Here is an 18,753-nt window from a genome sequence, read left to right as displayed (position 1 = left end):
CTGGGCAGACTCCCCCAAGAAACAGTGGGGGCTTGGGGTCCTCCTCCGTGGGGGATCGGGGTGGGCTTTCAGCGAGGAGCTGGGGGCTCTTCTTTGGAGCCAGTGTGGGGACGGGGAAGGGGTACATGTCTCAAGTCAGCGCCGTGTAGGACTGTAGCATCCTGGCTGCTTCTCGAGGCTTGCGTCCCTCTGCCTCCAACCGGCAGACCTTCTCTCCTCCGTCCCCGCTCCCCTCCCGGGAGCCGGCGTCGAAGGGCTGGGACTGCACCGGGGGGCGGAGCTGCCTCTCCGGCCAGGAGGTGGGAAAGTGGAGAGCCGCGGGTCGGAGGCACGGACCTCGCGTCGGGGCTCCTGCGGCCGGCGGGTCCTTCCAGCAGCTGCGGCAGCCCGGGCCAAGCGCTGGATCTTTTTGCTCAGCCTACAAGACTTGAGAACTCTCAACTGCCCCCTCCTCCCGCATTAAGAGTCTTTCCCTCTGTTTTCCTCTCCATCCCCCGCCCCTCCCTCCGTTGGAGAATTTCATGCTTCTGTTAGCACCTTTTCGTAATCCAGGGGACGTGACGGTCCAGAGCTCCAAGGGCCTCCGCTGAATTCTACTTTTGTTTTTATTTCTCCCTCGCTTCCTCTTGTTTTCCTCTAATCGGATTCATCTGCGAAGTCTGGCGCTTCTGCCAGAGGGAGCAAGGAATAAATAGATGCTGCTGCCCCAGAAGGCTTAGACGTCGGGAAAGAACAGCCTGAGCGGCAGGGGCGGCGGCGGCAGGAGGTCGGCGGAGCTCGTGGGACCCCATTGGGGGAATTTGATCCAAGGAAACTGAGATCGTCGGGGGAGGAGAAGCTCCCAGATCATTGTGTCCACTTGCAGGGGGTAAGAGGGGACGGCGGAGCGGGCCTCTCGGCGTGCTCGGTGCTGCTCCACCCTGCCCCGTCCTCCCGGGATCATGGTCTGTGGCAGTCCTGGAGGGATGCTGCTGCTGCGGGCCGGGCTGCTCGCCCTGGCTGCGCTTTGCCTGCTCTGGGTGCCCGGAGCTCGGGCTGCAGCCTGTGAGCCCGTCCGCATCCCCCTGTGCAAGTCCCTGCCCTGGAACATGACCAAGATGCCCAACCACCTGCACCACAGCACCCAAGCCAACGCCATTCTGGCCATCGAGCAGTTCGAAGGTCTGCTGGGCACCCACTGCAGTCCGGATCTGCTCTTCTTCCTCTGTGCCATGTACGCGCCCATCTGCACCATTGACTTCCAGCACGAGCCCATCAAGCCCTGCAAGTCCGTGTGCGAGCGGGCCCGGCAGGGCTGCGAGCCTATCCTTATCAAGTACCGTCACTCGTGGCCCGAGAGTCTGGCCTGCGAGGAGCTGCCTGTTTATGACCGTGGCGTGTGCATCTCTCCCGAGGCTATCGTCACCGCGGACGGAGCGGGTGAGTCCTGACCCGGCCCAGCCTCTCTCCTGACCTCCAGCCACCCAGCTCTTCTCTTCTCTTGAGTTTTGTTACTTGCCTTTGGCTTTCTAATTCTGCCTGTTTTCTTGGGGTCGCTTCTCTTAGTCACTCCTCTGTGGGGCACCACTTCTTTCTTCTCTCTTCCAGTTCCATGCCAGTAGGTAATCTTTCATTCCACTCTGGACACACTTGTCAACACTGACCCTGCACTTTCCATCCTTTACGAGTCCTCGTTGCCACATCTTGGATGAGTGATGCTCCTTCCTTAGTGTCTCAATTTGTTTACAGGCACTGCACTTCCTTCCCGGATTCTCTTGCATTCTTAATCCTCCTCTTTCCATAGCTTTACTGTTTTAGCTGCTTGTCAAGACTGTGTGGCGAGAACAGAAAACTGAAGCACCATTTTCTTCTAATCATTAGAAATGCCTAGATAATTTCTGTAACCTTACTCTAACCCACAGATGTTAGTGGTATGTGTTTGCTCAAAGTCCAATTGGAGCAATTACCTTCACCTTCAATTTCCCCCTCCTTTCAATGAGATAAATTGTTCTTCTATTCCAGACTGAAACAGCTGTGAAACATTGCTATGCACTGCTAATTAGCTTCTGTGACTTGCTCCCAGCTCCACAGAGCTGGCGAAGGGAAATTGCTGGGCTCTTTTCACATTCCCACATGCCTTCAAGTCCTTTTGTAAGTGACATATGGATGAAAGGAGTTATATTTAAGGCGTGCTATCCTCATTCACTCATGTAATGTTATTTTTAATCTCACTCCTTATCCCATTGTTAAGCTCTGCAAATATGCCTTTAATACTTTATTTCATGCCCTTTGTTCTGTGTGTGCATCAACTACACATCTATCTTAATCTTTCTGTACCGGAAAGCTTGATTGCAGTTCTACATTTAATAGAATCAATCACGAGTTGTTTTCTCACTAGTGTTTGGTCTAATTATGACGCTCGTAACTCTGAAGACCTCAGCTACACCTAGTTCACTGTGTTTGTTTAATTCTCACTAAGTATCACTCTTACCAATTACCCCCGAACTCAAATGTCACCCTTCATATAATTTTGTATTTTTTGTGGTAGGTCCCTTTTGATCCTCTTCCCAGAGGAACTCTGTTACTAGATGCGATGACTTAATTGCCTTCTCTGTTCGTTTCCTGGGCAGCAGTTTTTTCCTTCTACCTCTCAGCTTGTCCAGCCTATGCTCACGTCCTTAGTCCATTTCTAGGTAATAGTTCCTGGTTGTCAAGAGAATTGACTTGGAAAAATTGCTTTCTGTGCACCTTGACCCTCTTAATGGAAAGTGAGCGAAGAGACAAAAAGTACAAATAGCTGCAAAACCAACAATGAACAGAAAGATTCTAGCAGCTTTTCGATCATCCTCTAGGTCTTATATAGACCTATTGTCTTCTTGATTTTAATCAAGAACTAAGAACTGGCTGTATACTATATGCAGAAAGGAATGTATTTCTTATTAATCTTTGGGCTAAGAGCGTGCTCTTGAGCCTTTGTACTCACTAATGTCACAAGCTGTGCAGAAACTGGAAGAGCCTGGTCAGTTGCTGCCCTGGTTTGCCAGACACTTAGAATCAGTTAAATGCTGGTGCTTCGCTCAGGCCAAGGACTAGGAATGAGGTGACTGTGGCTCACTCTGAAATGCTTTTACTCCCCTTAAAGGAAAAGACTTGCTCTGAAACCTCTCTTAGAAATGGACCTCAAGTGAGAGAGGTTTGGCAAGGGTAACAGTTTTCAAAACCCATGGTCCGTATGGATGGGAAGCAGTTTTCTTAAGTGTCCCTGAATTACCTATCACTGGGGACCAAATGCAGAACAATTGCCTCATTGAAACACTCAAATAGGCCATGCATGGAAACAATTTGTCAGTCCGTGGGACCTGGTTTCTGAGCTGCTTTAAAATGCCATAATATCTGCTTTGTTGACAGCATCCGTGCTAGGAAAATACGGAGGGTTAGGTGGCAGTGGGAACCATATTTTTGTGACTGTCTCCCTTTACCACAAGCTTTGGTGTGAGTCAGAGACATGGGTGGCAGGAGGGAGCCGCAGGGGAGGTAGGGCTGGGGAACGGAGAGGTGGATTCTAACCCCAAGGGTCTCCTGGCTTCCGAGGCCAGCTTGCTGAAAATTGCATTCCCTATCCTGGGTCAAACTGTCAGGCACCTGGAATTACTTAGTAAGTACCATATGTGGCCAGTTTAATTTACGATGCAATATACTCTTTGGTTCAGTGGGATATGATAGTTCATGAAGCCCTTTTTTTTCTCCCTTTAGGTAAAAACAGAATCACTTATGTTTTATGATTAGAATCCAGCTGAATATAAAAATGAGGTCTCCCTGAATGAAAGGGGCCACCCTTCACATTCCTTTGATGCCAAGAGGATTTTGAAATCCTACCATTCGCATGGGTCTGTTCGCTCCTAGCTCAGGATGATGCCACAAACAAGTTTAGGCCCATTCACAAAGCAAAGTCTATTGAAATGGAATAGTGCTTCAAACTACTTTTTGCTTTCAAAATACTAAGGCCAACATACGTTAAAAAAAAAAAAAAAAAGGTCTCCAATCCTGACCATTACCAACAAATTCACATTACATGTGTTCCTTTTCCCACATTGTTTATTTACTGTAGAGCTGTGGCTTCACGCACAACTGCTTTATCTGAATGAAGACCTCTAGTCCAGTCTTCAGTACTTGTGGCAAGTACATGTGGCAAGTCAGGAGTATGGGCTGGGAGCCTGGCAAAGCAGGCATTGAATCTGGACTCTGCTTCCTCTCAAGTGTTATTATGGGGAAATTCCATAAGCTCTCTGATTGAAAGTTTTCTGGGCCGTACCATGGGGACAGCCTGCCTCTACATCTCCGGGGCATGGCGAGGATGAAATGAAGCAGCCTAGTACCTGGGACATAGTCCCTAAACAGCCTGTGCTGCTCTTCTACCGTGATAATGGTCATTCTCTCAAGATGAGGTTTTCTTTTTTTGAAATGGGATGCTGGTCAGTGCAGATACAGCTTAGAACTTTGATCACTTCAGCTCCGGAAACCAAGCTGCACACCAGGAACCAAGTGGAAAAGCCGATTTTCCTTCTGAACATATAAGCTTAATATTGCACTTTCTGCAAAAGGACTTGGACCTCAGGCTCAAGAATAAATTTCTTTGGGAGCACCAGGAAGAAAGAAGGAGTCTGAAGGATGTCTGTTAGTTACAAATAGTTTATCTTGGAAACGGAGAGATCAAGGATTTAAGAAAATTTATGGTATGATATTCACCAGCTATTTATTCAACGCCCATGGCTCGTCATGCCAAGGGCTTCATAATCTACGCTCAGTCGTTGCTGGTTTCCGTGGCAGTGGTAGTTTGTCACCCCGGCTCTTGCTCAACACGTCTCCCGGCCGTCTCTTGCCTGCCTGCCCCACGCCAGCTTTCCCATGCAGGCGCTGCCGTGGAGTCATTTCTCTGTGCTCTGAGGAACAGGCAGCCTTTTCTTTAGGCCTGGTCTGCAAATATTTGAGGGGCCAAATACCAAGAAGGAAGAATTATTCAGTGTGATAGGAGGAAAATGGAATGGAAAGGAGAAATGGAAATTTTAGATTAAGGCTGGAGAGAACACATTTCTGAGGACCAGTCATTCCCTAAAATGTTGAAAGGTACTCTGGATGGGGTAGGGACAAGAGTATCTCCGAGAGCTCTGGTATTTCATTATAGTTAACAAAATTAGTGGTAACAGAATCTTTCGTAGTCCCCAAATCTGATTTTAATAATTCATTTTCTATTTCATTCTTATCAAACTTCCAAATAGTTGTTGCTATAAATAGCATCATTGACTCCCTTCTGTTTGGCCTTTGTTTATGAGGCATATAGAAAGAAGAGACAGTTTTGAATCCTTAAGAACTGGGTCTGTTTCTGCAGCTTCCCAGTTTTAGAGGTAGAGGCCCTTAGTTGGAATTCCAGCTTTGCCATTAAGGTTAGGCCTTGAGCAAGTCATTTGAGATTGACCCTGGGAACAGAGAAGAACAAAAGAACTATTCATATGAAGTGACTAAGAAATGGCAAAGCAGGTGGTAAGTGCTTAGCAAAAACAGCATGCTCGGGACGGGAGAGGACGTGTCCTCTCAGGAGAGGGGTCTTTGGCAGCAACAGAATAAGCAAACATATTCTGTCTGCTGTTCTAAGTGTGTTATGCGTATCAACTTATTAAAATTCCATGGTAGGTACTATTATTTCCATTTTGAAGAAAAGAAAGCTGAGGCATGTAAGTGACTTGTGCAAGTTCATGAAGCTATTAGGAGGAAAGGTTCAAGCCAGAATCTGTTCTCCACTACACTTCCCGTCTCATGGAGAAAGAGGTGATTCATAACTTAAGGAAGAATCTGTGTCTTTTGACGATCAGATTTCAGGTAAAGGATCAAGTTTTGTCCATTGTATTTTGAAAGCCCACTTATGTGTAGTTTAAGAGAATAAAAGACAGCCCTGGACAGGGATTCCAGGAGATAAGAGATAAGTACTTCAGTGCCCTTTTGAGATAACAGAGTGCATTCCAGACTCTCACAGCTAACCCAGAGCCCCTCAATCTCCTCATGCCACGAAGTGAACTCCTCATTTCCTTACCTCACCTGCCTATTCTTTTCTAGTATTTTTTATATGGTTGTGAGGCCCCATAGTCATGCTCTAGGCCTGGGAGTCAGCCTTGATTTTATCCTATTTTTTTTTTTTTTAAAGATTTTATTTATTTATTTGAGAGAGAGAGAGAACAGGAGCAGGGGAAGGAGCAGAGGAAGAAGGAGAAGCAGACTGTGCGGAGCATGGAGCCCAACATGCAGCTCCATCCCAGGACCCCAAGATCATGATGACCTGATCCAAAGGCAGACACTTAACTGATTGAACCACCCAGGCACCCTGATTCTACCTTATTCTTTACCCCTTCCTACCCTGCATTCAGTACATATCAAATGTTACTGGATCTACTCTGAATCCAATTTCCTCCCCTCCTTCTCTGATGTTACTCTCTTAGTTCGGATCTCAACATGTCTCACACGTATTACAGCCACAGGAGAATAACTGGCTTGCTTACACTCAGTATTGCCCCTCCATAGTCCAAGAGGATGATCATTCTGAACTGCAGATCTGTTGCTTAAAATCCTTTGGTGTCTGTCTCTAGCCTTCATGACCTCAGCCCTTCTTACCCCTCTAGCTCCATTTCTTCCTGCTCACACTTCTGTTTTAGCCACTCTGGAAGACTTGCAGGTCCCTTGGTGAGTACGGTAGTTTCTTTCCATACTTCTTACACATGTTATTTTCTAAGTGGAACCAACTTTCCCCACCTCCTTTAGGAAGCTTCTACGACTATCCTTGGGGCATACAACCTACTAATGCCTTTTAATGTAGGATGTAGGATTTTAATGTAGGATGATTTTGTTGGATTCCTAAGTTGAATTTTCTGAAAACAATTTTTTTTGGATTATTTATGACCAGACAACTTTTTTTCCCCCTCTTTTAATTCTAACAACTGATTTCTAAGCACTTTTAAAAACAGGAACATTTTCCTGTGAATAATAATGAAAGAAGAAAACCACTTTCCTAGGTTCTGCTGTATCAAGGGTTCCCTCCAACCCAGGAGAAGAGATGTATTTTTCATTTTTATTTAAACTCTTCAACACTTAACAGTTACTTTACATGTGTATTAATATAATTTCTTCATTTATAGAAAGCTCATTTTTTAAAAAAGATCTATTTGAGAGAGAGAGAGTGTGTGTGTGTGTGTGCATGAGCAGGGGAGGGGCAGAGGCAGAGGGAGAGGGATTCTCAAGCAGGCTCCCTGATGAGCATGGAGCCCCAGGCAGGCCTGGATCCCATGACCCTGAGATGATGACCTGAGCCCAAATCAAGAGTTGGCTGCTTAACGGACTGAACCACCCTGGCGCCCCGGAGAGATCATTTGTGTATGGATTAAATGCATGTTATCATGATTATTGGACTCAGGAATAAAACCGTTGGCATGTTGCTTTAACACTTGGTTATGTTTAGCATGAATAAAGTCGTTGAATAGAATAAAAGTCATAAAATTAAGAGTATATGACTGAGCAGAACTTAATGTTTTAGAATCAAGTACTTGTTGCCCGTTTTTTTTTTTTTTTTTTTTGGTAGTTACTATCTTTCCTTGTATATAGCTTTTTAAATACCAGATGAATAAAAGTTAAAAAGAGATCAAAAAAGTTCATCCCAGATGATGATTACTAAGCCTGAGAAGGTAATTCATTAATTGTAATTGGAGTGCTATTGTCCTAAAATGATATTGAGCTACTCCTTTTTAATTTATTCATGATACAGCCTATAAGGAAAAAGGACAGAGGAAGAACATTACTTTCTGTTAGGATAAATGGATACTAAACTCATTAAACATAAAATGTTAGTACAAAATTAAAACATAAAAGTATGGAGTTGTAATATCAATAAGAATATATAGGGGCATGCAGCAAATTCAGCATGGTGTTTTGCTGAGGCACTTTTACTCACTAGAGGCTGAGTTCTTAACTAGAACCCAGAAAAACTTTTTGTAAGTACTATTTACTGTGTGTTGTTACCATTTTCTGGGATTATGGTGGAGTCACTGGCCATTTCCACCTATGTCTATTAATCGCACTGGCTTGAGGGGTCCTTGCACGGTATGCTTGCTTTCTGCCGAAGAACTGTTTAGTTTATAGGTAACAAAGGGCATGAGAATGTGGTCTGAATGTTTTCCTGAATTTAAATATATGCTAGTCATGTGTGATATGTCTATTTATTGAAGAGATGTATTGACTTCTTTTAGTTAAAACACAAGTGTTGTGTGAATGCTTAATATGTATGTGGATTTTATTGGGTCAGAAATTTCGTGAGACTCAAAAACTTATTAAATCCTGAAATTTTGGGCACAGTTGTTGAGGATTCAAGAAAGTGTATCATCTCTCAGTCACACTAAAGAATAGGTTTTGTCCTTATTTGATCTCTAAGTAATAGAGTGGCAAAGTCATGGCACTAATAAGAATCCACTTCCTTGAGATTCCTGGGTTCTTACTCAAATTAAATTTATGACTGAATTAGATTTTTGTATGGGAAATTTTGAAATAATAATGAATAAATTATAATTCTTTCTTTATTCTATCACCTTTCAGATTTTCCTATGGATTCTAGTAATGGAAACTGTAGAGGAGCCAGCAGTGGTGAGTATATCACTATCTTCCCAGTTTTCATTTGTGTTCAAATTTGTCTTTGTAACCTAGATACTCAACTCTTAAATGGGTACATTTGTGTCCTGTGTTTTGAAAGTAAAGTTAAACATTTTAATTTTATTTTAAAAGTTAGCATATAATAAAAATTGACTTTTTCTCTTGGTCATTAAAAATTGTGTGGATTTTATGAGTTCTGTGGATTTTAATGCATGGATAGACTTGTGTAACCACTACCATGATAAAGATACAGAACAGTTGTATCTCCTCAAAAGAAACTTCCTCATGCTATCTCTTCATAATGGCAAGCTCCGCTCACCCTTAACCACTGGTCATTGCTGATCTATTCCCTTCTCTAGCTTTGTGTTTTTGAGATGATCTTATAAATGGAACGGTAGAGTATGTAACCTTTTGAATTTGGTTTATTTTACTTATCACAATGCCTTTGAGCTTTATCCAAGTTGTTGGTGCATGTAGCAATATCAATTTGTTTTAATTGCCAAATATTTTATGCCTTGAGTCCATTACTATTTGTTTAGCCATTCATGTCTTGAAGGATCGTCAGGCTGGTTCTAGTTTTTGTCAGTCATGGGTAGACCTACTATAAACATTTTGTGTAAAAGTTTTTGTATAAACATAAGTCTTCATATCTCTAGGGCAGATATCTAGGAATAGAATTACTGGGATTATATGGTAATGTGTTTAACTTTGTAAAAAATAGTCAAACTGTTTCCAAAATGGTTATTCAATTTTACAGTAGCGATATGTAAGAGTTCCAGTTGCTGTGGATCCTTTTTTGCCTGTGATATTTTCAGGTTTTTATTTTCTTAATCCTAGCTATTTTAATAGGTGTGGAGTGGTAACTCACACCTATTAAAGTAGTGCTGTATTCTGGATATAAAGAACCATCTTTTGGTTCCTTTGATTTTCTCCATTGTTTCTCTTTTCAATTTTATTGATTTCCACTCAGTATTTCTTTCCTCTGCTTGTGTAGGATTTAATTTTGCTGTCTTTTATTCCCCCTTAAGGTAGAAGATTAGATTATGATTTGAGACTTTTCTTCTTTTCTAGTATAGTAATTTAATGCTATAAGTATCCATCTAAGGATGGCTTTATTTGCTTTTTACAGAGCTTGATAGGTTTTATTTTAATTTTTCTTCAGTGTGAAATATTTTATAATTCCCCTTGAGACTACCTCTTTGACTCATGAATTACTTAGGATTATGCTGTTAAATTTGCTATTTGGAGATTTTTCTCTTTACTTTAAGTTGTTATATTTTATTCTAATTCCCCTATGGCTAGAGAACATACTTTGTATAATCTTGCTCCTTTTAAATTTGTTAAGGTTTAATCTATGGCCCAGGATATGATTTATCTTGGGGAATGTTTTATCTGCACTTGGCAAGAAAATATATATATTCTGCAGTTGTTGGGTAGAATGTTCTTTTATTTATTTATTTGGGGAGAGAGAGAGATAGAGACAGAGACAGAGATAGTGAGAGAGCCCAAACAGGGAGGAGAGAGAGAAGCAGGCTCACTGCTGAGCAAGGACCCCAATGTGGGGCTTGATCATGGGACCCTGGGAACGTGACCTGAGCCAAAGGCAGATGCTTAACTGACTGAGCCACCCAGGCATCCCAAGTAGAATGTTCTTTAAATGTCAATTAGTTTAATTAATACTGTTGTTTAGGGGCGCCTGGGTGGCTCAGTGGTGTAAGCCGCTGCCTTCGGCTCAGGTCATGATCTCAGGTCCTGGGATCGAGTCCCGCATCGGGCTCTCTGCTCAGCAGAGAGCCTGCTTCCCTCTCTCTCTCTCTCTGCCTGCCTCTCCATCTACTCGTGATTTCTCTCTGTCAAATAAATAAATAAAATCTTTAAAAAAAAATACTGTTGTTTAGTACTTTTATATTCTTTCCCATTTCCTGTGTACTAGATCTATTGTTTACTTTGAGATTAGTATTTAAGTCTTCAAATATTGTTGTCTTTACTACTTCTCTTTTCAAGGCTGTCAGGTTTGTTTCATGTATTCTGAAACTGTTATTTGGTGCTTCCACAGTTAGTATTTTATATCTAATTGGGGAATTGACCCCTCATCATGTAATGTCCCTCTTTATGTCTGGTAATTTGCTCTAAAGTCTTTTTCTTTAATTAATAATAATAATAATAATTAGTTTATAATAATTTTTATACTTTATTATAAATAGTTATATTAATTAACTTCAGTTTTCTTTCGATTATTATTTGCAAGGTAATCTTTATCCTTTTACTTTTAACATACTTATATTACTATGTTTTAAATAAATTTCTTGTAGACCTGGTATAATTGGGTCACTTTTTGTTAGTATTGGTATCTTTTGTCCATTTTACCAACCTTTGTCTTTTGATTGATATGTTGAGACCATTTACATCTAATGTCATTACTGATATGTTTGTATTTAGATATACCATTTTATTATTTGTTTTCTGCTTGTCCCTTCTCTTTTTCATTCCTGTTTTCTATTTCCTAATTTATTTTGGATTATGTGAAAGTCTCTCTCTCTCTCTCTCTCACACACATACATGTATGCAGCTATCACAAGATATATATATATATATATATATATATATATATATATATGATGAAAATATGTATACTTGGAATTTTTTCTTTTAAGCATAAAAAATACTTCTTTTAAAGATTTATTTATTTTTGAAAGAGGAGGGCCAGAGGCAGAGTGAGAGACAGAATCTCAAGCAGACTCTGTGCTGAGCATGGAGCCTGATGGGGGGCTTGATCTTATGGCCCTGAGATCATGACCTGACCTGAAACCAAGAGTTGGAGATGCTTAACCAATTGAGCCACCCAGGAACCCTGACATTAAAAATGTTTTAAACAACTCAATAGGAGAATAACTTACTGTCTTTACACAGATATTTTTAATTTCTATTTTTTCCCTTGATTTCTAGTATTTCTTCTGCCTGAAGAGCATCCTTCAACACTTCTTCTAGAGCAGTTTTGGTGGCAATAAATTCCCTTAGTTTTCCTTTATCTGAAAATATCTACCTTTCACCTTTTCCTGAAGGACATTTTCACTGTATAGAATTCTGGGTTGGTAGTTCATTCAGTGCTTAAAAATGTTATTCCACTTACTTCTGTCCTCTATGTTTCTCATGGAAAATTGGTAGTCATTCAAATCATTGTTCCCTTATATATAATGCATCAATTTTCTCTGGTTGCTTTCAAGAATTCTTTAGTCTTTAGTTTTTAGTAGTTGGATTATGCTCTGTCTGGACATTTGATTTCTTTAGATTTATCCTGTTTTAGGGTTAATTGATTTTCTTGAGTCTATAAGTTTTTGCATTTGTCAAATTTAGGAGGCTTTCAGCAACCATCTCTTCAAATATTTATTTTTACAGCACATTCTCTTCTACTTCCAAGTCTATGATGATGTGAATGTTAGAGCTTTTGTTATTGTCCTACAGGTCCCAGAGGTTCTGTTTATTCCCCTCCTGAACTTTTCTGTTTCTTCAGGTTAGATAATTTCTTTTAATCTGTCTTCAAGTTCATTGAATTTTTCCTTGATCATGTCTGTTCTGCTATGGAGCCCATCCAGTAAATTTTTTATTTCAGTTATTGCAATTTTCAACATTCAAAATTTCCAACTGGTTCTTCATTGTATCTTAGATTTCTTTCTTGAGACTTTCTATCTTTCCATTCATCTCAAGAGTGTTCACTATTACTTTTGGGAGTATTTTTATAAAAACTGCCTTGAAATTATTGTTGGATAACTTTAACATTTGTGCCATCTGATTTTTTCCCTGTACATATTGAGATTTTTCTGCTTCTTCATATGCACATGTGCATATGTGGCTTCCTTTGCTCTTTACTATGCTGTATATGGTAGTACTTCTGGATTTTCATTGTTGCATAGTATTTTATCATATGAATATACCACACATTATTTTAACGTTCTTGGATATTTGGGTTGTTTCTAGTTTTTATTTCTATGATTAGTGCTGTATTTGCTTCTACAAGAACATTATAACTATAGTTAGTTACTATATACCTTTTCTATTTCACTTTCCTCTAGGAATTTGCATTGATTTGGGTCTGTATGTCCTGCCTTTCAGGTGTCTTTTTATTTTATTTTATTTTTTTCAGATTTATTTATATGAGAGGGAGAGAATGGGAGAGAGAGGGGTCATTCCCCTCCATGGCCTTGAGATTAGTGGGAAGTTCTTTTCTACATTTAATTTCATTTCTGATTTAGCCTCCACAGTCCACATATCCTTTCCTTTTGGACTAGACATGCTTCCTTGAGCACATCCTATCCTTTACAGCTCCTTGAGTTCTTAACACCTGCCATTCAAAGTAAAAACAAATAATGATTATACTTTTCCCCCCCCCCCCACCCCGCCACACACACACACACACAAAACTCCCCAGATTTAATGGTCTTTCAATGTGTTGAAGCCCTGTCATGATAAAAATATTTAATGGAGGAAAAGCAGGAGGAATTAGGTCATATAGAATAGTGTTCTTTCTCAGCTGTGGAAGATGCTGGTGGTGGGAGGGCTTAAGGGAAGATCTGAGAGTGAGAAACAAGAGTTCCCAGTAGAAAGTAATCAGTCTGGTTTTATTTGTAGTGGCCAATCAACAATCAACTTTGAATTTCAACTTTCCTCCTGACTTTGTTAAATACCATTAACTCCAAACTTCTCTCCAAATTCAAGGGAAAACAGAAACTTAGAGGGAAAATACCATTTTTTTTCTACTGAGAATCCCGTATCTTTAAATATTAATGCTAAAACAAACCAGACTATTAATACCAAAAGAATCACTTTAATTATTCACTTACCTTCTCATTCTCTATAAGAATCATTCCTTTGAAACAACCTGAGATCATGTCCTGAGCCAAAATCAAGAGTCAGATGCTTAACTGACTGAGCCACACAGGTATCTCTGTCTTGTAAAGTGTCTTGTATGTGGAAGTAGAATATTTATTTTATTGAATTGTAAATAACTTTGAGGCATCAATTTTCATTAGACTGAAACAGTATTCACTGTTGATTTCCACTGAATCTTGTCAGAGTGACAAGAGTTTGACCAGAGGCAATGTCTACCAAAGGTGCACAACAAACATTTATATTGTGAAAAACACAAGTGAATGAAAATGACTTGTTTAGAATTATTTCATTACCTTCTTGATGCAATTGAGAATGATGTTCATGTAGTATCATAAAATCAGCTGGAAATTATAGGTGTCCAGCCATGGTTCTATTTTAATGACCACTCCAACTTTATATTTGATCAAAACAAACCACAATTATATATTACAATTGATAAGTCAACATTCTGGTCAAGTGCAGGCATGGGTTATCAAACTGTTCAGAAGTTATGGTTAGAATAATATAGTACTTCAGTGTGTCAATGAAAGAAGATGGCATCAACAATACTATAAATAATTTACACAAACAGTTCAATGTGTAAAACTACCTGGAATGAATGTCCTTTCCTGGGTTTAGTGTTTACTGTTCCCCTTTTACAAATGTTTTCTTGTTCCCTGGTATAACAGGAATGATGAAAACCAACCAACAAACAGGCAAAACCAAGCTCATTCAGCTTGGGCACTGACATATTCACATGTTCTGTAAAGAAAGTAGAAACTATTCACACTCAAAATTTTATGCTTTGGGAAAATGGAGCATCCAAGTTGATAAAATAGGGAATGAGGAAGGTACAAAAACATGGGGGCTTAAGTGGGTAGGAGAAGAATCAATGAAACAAGATGGGATTGGGAGGGAGACAAACCATAAGTGACTCTTAATCTTACAAAACAAACTGAGGGTTGCTGGGGGGAGGGGGTTTGGGAGAAGGGGGTGGGATTATGGACATTGGGGAGGGTATGTGCTTTGGTGAGTGCTGTGAAGTGTGTAAACCTGGTGATTCACAGACCTGTACCCCTGGAGATAAAAATATATGTTTATAAAAAAAAATTAAAAAAAATTAAGTAGCTCTTAAAAGAGAGTGAGATGACATAAAAAAAATTAAAAATAAAAGTTCACTTCTTATCACTAAAAAAAAAATAATAATAAATAATTAAAAAAAAAAACATTGTAACCCACATAACCCCATTTTCAAAAGTGTCAAGTTGTTTGGCCTGGAATTTGGAAAAGAAATTCTTTTACTCCAGTTAATTTATCCTTTGCCTGAAAGTTTAACAGTTCTTTTCTCCCTTTTCTTGCTTTCTTCATTCCTTTTCTTCTTTCTTTCTTTTTGAGATAATGACTTAGTCTGAACAGCTTCCAATTTGTGAGTGTGTAAACCCACTGCCCTAATAAAGAGTACATCACCTCTGGTTTCCATAATGTGGAATTTGGGAAAAAACAATTTTAGTTTTATTCCACTGAATCATTTGGTCTGTCAAGTCAACACAGAAAATGAAGGCAGTTATTCGAATGGTGCAACGAAAAGATCTATTTTTTATTAAAAGAACTCTCTCAGCTTTCTACTTTGGGATGGTGACCAATTTATTTTTGTATTTGAAAAACACAGTTTTTTTCCAGGGAGGAGATATAGCCGGTAAATTCTGACACTAAATAATTATAGACGCATAATCAAATTACTTTTCTGCTTTGTTTCCAAATATAAAATCACACTGTATTGACCTCAGGGCATTTCATCAGGTATATTTTCAAATCAGGGCAACATTAGCAGCATCCCCAGCATAAGTTGGGTGCTCTAAAATGTTTCATTAACATCTTCCTGCCTCTATTTTAGAGGTGTTTCCGAGAAACTCTTCCGGGGTCTGAGGAACATCCCCCTTTTTGGGATGGCCTACGCCTGGCTTGGGTGGTATAGATTCATTCTCTTTCTCCTTCTCAAAATTTCTTTTCTCCCCTTTGACTTCCTCCTAATTTTGGGAAGGAATTTGATTTTTTTTCTTTGGTGCCAATGTTTATTGACTATAGCAGCTGAATTAACTTGGGGGTAACTTCTGCCCTTTATTGGAAAAAAATTAGGATAGGTAAAAAGTAGTATACTTAAAATTTACAATAGCTTACAAGTATATGCATTCCTTTTTTTTTTTTAAATTACTTTGCAGTATTTGACAGTTTTGACTCATTTTTTATTCCTAAGCATTCTTCTCGAGCTGTTACCCAAATCATGCTTGCACTTCTTCTGTCCCCCAGCTGTGGGCGTCCTCCAAGGCTCTGTGCTTGGCCCCTGCTCCTCTCTCCTTACAATCATTTCTTCCCATTGGATTGCATCCAGCTACATGGGCTTAGTTATCACTCTCATGACTCCAGGTCTTATCACTGTCAAGGGTAGAGCACCACATTTTCCTTCGGTAAACACTTCTACCCAGTCACCTAGTTGTACTTCAAATACAACCTAGTTAAGAATTAAAGCTATCTTTGTATTAGAGATTTCTTCTTTGTAACTTTCTTTTTTGGTATGTAGCACCATTGTTTTCTCAGGTCCCCAGTATGGAAACTTCATATTCAGCTTATTGGTCCATCCACCCTACTGTTCATTAGAAATGTAATGGCCGCCTCCTCGTGTCAGGCATTCTGTATGCCAGGGGTATGGGGCGAGGAAGTGAGCAGTGACTGCACCTCCATTTTCTGTCCTCTTTTGTGTGTACTTGAGAGGGCTAGAGAGATACCTGATTTTTTAAAAAAGATTTTATTTATTTATTTGAAAGAGAGAGTGAACGTGTGAGAGAGCACATGTTGGGGAGTGGGCAGGTAGAGGTGTGAAAGAGAGTCAGGCTCCCCACTGAGCAGGGAACCCAGACACAAGGTTCCCTCCCAGGACCCTGAGATCATGACTTGAGCTGAAGGTAGACATTTAACTGAGTCACCTAGGAGCCCTGATATGTGATGTTCTAAAAGACTGTGAAGCCCATTTTATGTTTTTGTTAATTGACTACTGTAAAATATCTTGTTGAACATAACACTTCAGATCTCACAAGAGAAAATGGGAAAATCTCATTGACTATCTATATTTTGTATATCCTGAATGACCCCTGGATCCAGAAATGTTGTGAAGGACAGTCTATTTAAAAATTTCCAAAGACCCAAATCCTAAAGGAATAAGCTAAATTTCCTTTTCTTATTAATACAGTGTTAGTCCTCTCAATCTTAAACAGTTCCCTTTTACAAAGTACAAATTACTATGAATAGAGACCTTTATTACAATATTTGAGGTTTGTTTTTTAAGCTAAACTGAGCAAATGTTATTTTTGCTTTTTAAAGCCTTATTATATTACCTCCATTCACCATCAGCTGCATTGCATTTTCCACATACTGCTCTTATCCAAAATAAAATCCAACAGATTCTTTGCTTTATGCTTATGATTGGGAAATAAATATTATTTTAACATGTAATGAACAGCTGCTAAGTCATGGCACACTTCAGTTTATGGAAAAATGAAAGGAATGTCTCATGAATTTTTATGTTATTGGTACTTTATCAACATATAATTCACCTACAGTAAAATGCATAATTGAGTGTATGGCACAATGAATTTTGGCAAATGTATACACCTATGTAGCTATCACCCAGTTGAAAATAAAGAACATTTCCATCACCCCTCAGAATTTCCTTGGGCCCAGTCACCCACCCCACTGTGAGGCAAAGCATAGTAGTGTACCTTTGTGGAGCATAATACCAATATGATTTCTCAATTCTATTTTTTAAATCTAGTTACCCACCCCCACCTAAATGTAATACATATAAAAGTTTCTACCTCTAGGAAAACTTAGTACATTTTTATCTTTAAACTTAAAACTTTTAAGTATAAACTTTTGACTTTAATTTTAAAATCAACTTGCAAATGATTTTTCTTTAGAAAATTGTCTCTTCTGTTTCACCAACTGCTTTTAAATTTGCATAAAATATCTTCGGATCTTTTTGGTTTGTTTATATATTACCCCTACTGCTAAGAGCTAACATTCAGTGAGTGATTTACTAAGTAATAGGCTTTGTGCCAAATTCCTTAAGTGAATTACTCTTTAAATTCTTAACAATAACCCTATAAGGTAGACAGTATTCGTTTAGAAATAAGTTTTGCCAAAGGTAACTGGCCCAAGGTCACACAACTGGGAAGCAGTGGAGTTAGGATTCAAACCCACATGCCCTTAATCATTTTGTCATATTCTCTTGCATTGTAATAATTATTAGAATGGTCACATATGTGATCATTTTGGCTTGCTAAGTTTGATCCTTCCCATTTTGAATATGTACATGATAATTCAAATGGACTTCTTATATCAGGACAGAAATTACCTTGGTCCACCTGAGTCAAAATAGCAGAATCTGGTACTGTTGAAACGCCTGATTGCTTAATTTTGGACACCTCAGTTCTGTAGGTGGCAAGGAACCCAAGATAAATAGTGCTTCTCTTATCATTAGATGGTCTTTATATAGAATGGATTAAAAAATCCCAGTGAATCTTGATTAAATCTGACATTTATGGGGCAGGCATACCAGGTACCATGATAAATATTTTATGTGTATTTTCTCATTTAATTCTCCCAATAATTCTATGAAGGATATGTCTGAAATTACTTAAGGGCATACTTACCGACACCTCTTATAGGTGGTTACAAATATGGACCTGGATCTCAGTAAAGAAGTCGTAGTTAAGAATATAGATATTCAAATTGTAAAAATTTATTTTTTCTGTCTGTTTTAAAAGTTGTGGTTTGCTCCTGTTTCTTAAAATGGAGGGAAGAAGTCAAGTGAGCTTCTAAGGCCAAATGTCAAGATATAAAACATATAATACATTTGGTACAAATTAAAATTGCTGAAATTCTAATCTTGAAAGAATTACAGTGGAACTTGTAAAACAAATAGAATTATATTTTCTTTAATCCCCATGTATTTTTTGACAATAGATTCTGCACACAGCTCTAAGATGTCTTCTCCTAGAAAAAGCAGAAAAATACTAACTCATAGACAGTAGTATTCCAAAGTCATGGTACCTGAAATACTATAGGGGCTTTAGAATCTGGCAAAGGAAGTCAGTTAGAGTCTTTTAGCTCTGGATTGGACCCAGCATTAGTAGATTTCAAGCAAATGTCAAGGTTAGAAAGTTGTATCAT

General features: G+C 39.2%; 1 protein-coding gene across 1 annotated transcript in view; it reads left to right on the top strand.

The window, feature by feature from the left end:
• The first annotated feature begins 252 nt into the window (after nucleotides 1–252).
• Nucleotides 253–18,753, top strand: part of FRZB (frizzled related protein) — a 31,794-nt gene continuing 13,293 nt past the window's right edge. The window contains exons 1-2 of the mRNA XM_059394296.1: nucleotides 253–1,419; nucleotides 8,608–8,655. Coding sequence (XP_059250279.1) covers nucleotides 942–1,419; nucleotides 8,608–8,655 — 526 coding nt within the window. The 5' untranslated portion in view covers nucleotides 253–941. The remainder of the gene's footprint in view (nucleotides 1,420–8,607; nucleotides 8,656–18,753) is intronic.

The sequence above is a fragment of the Mustela nigripes genome, chromosome 3, assembly GCF_022355385.1.
Source record: "Mustela nigripes isolate SB6536 chromosome 3, MUSNIG.SB6536, whole genome shotgun sequence".
Lineage (NCBI taxonomy): Eukaryota > Metazoa > Chordata > Mammalia > Carnivora > Mustelidae > Mustela > Mustela nigripes.
This window is presented reverse-complemented; position numbering and strand designations above follow the sequence as displayed.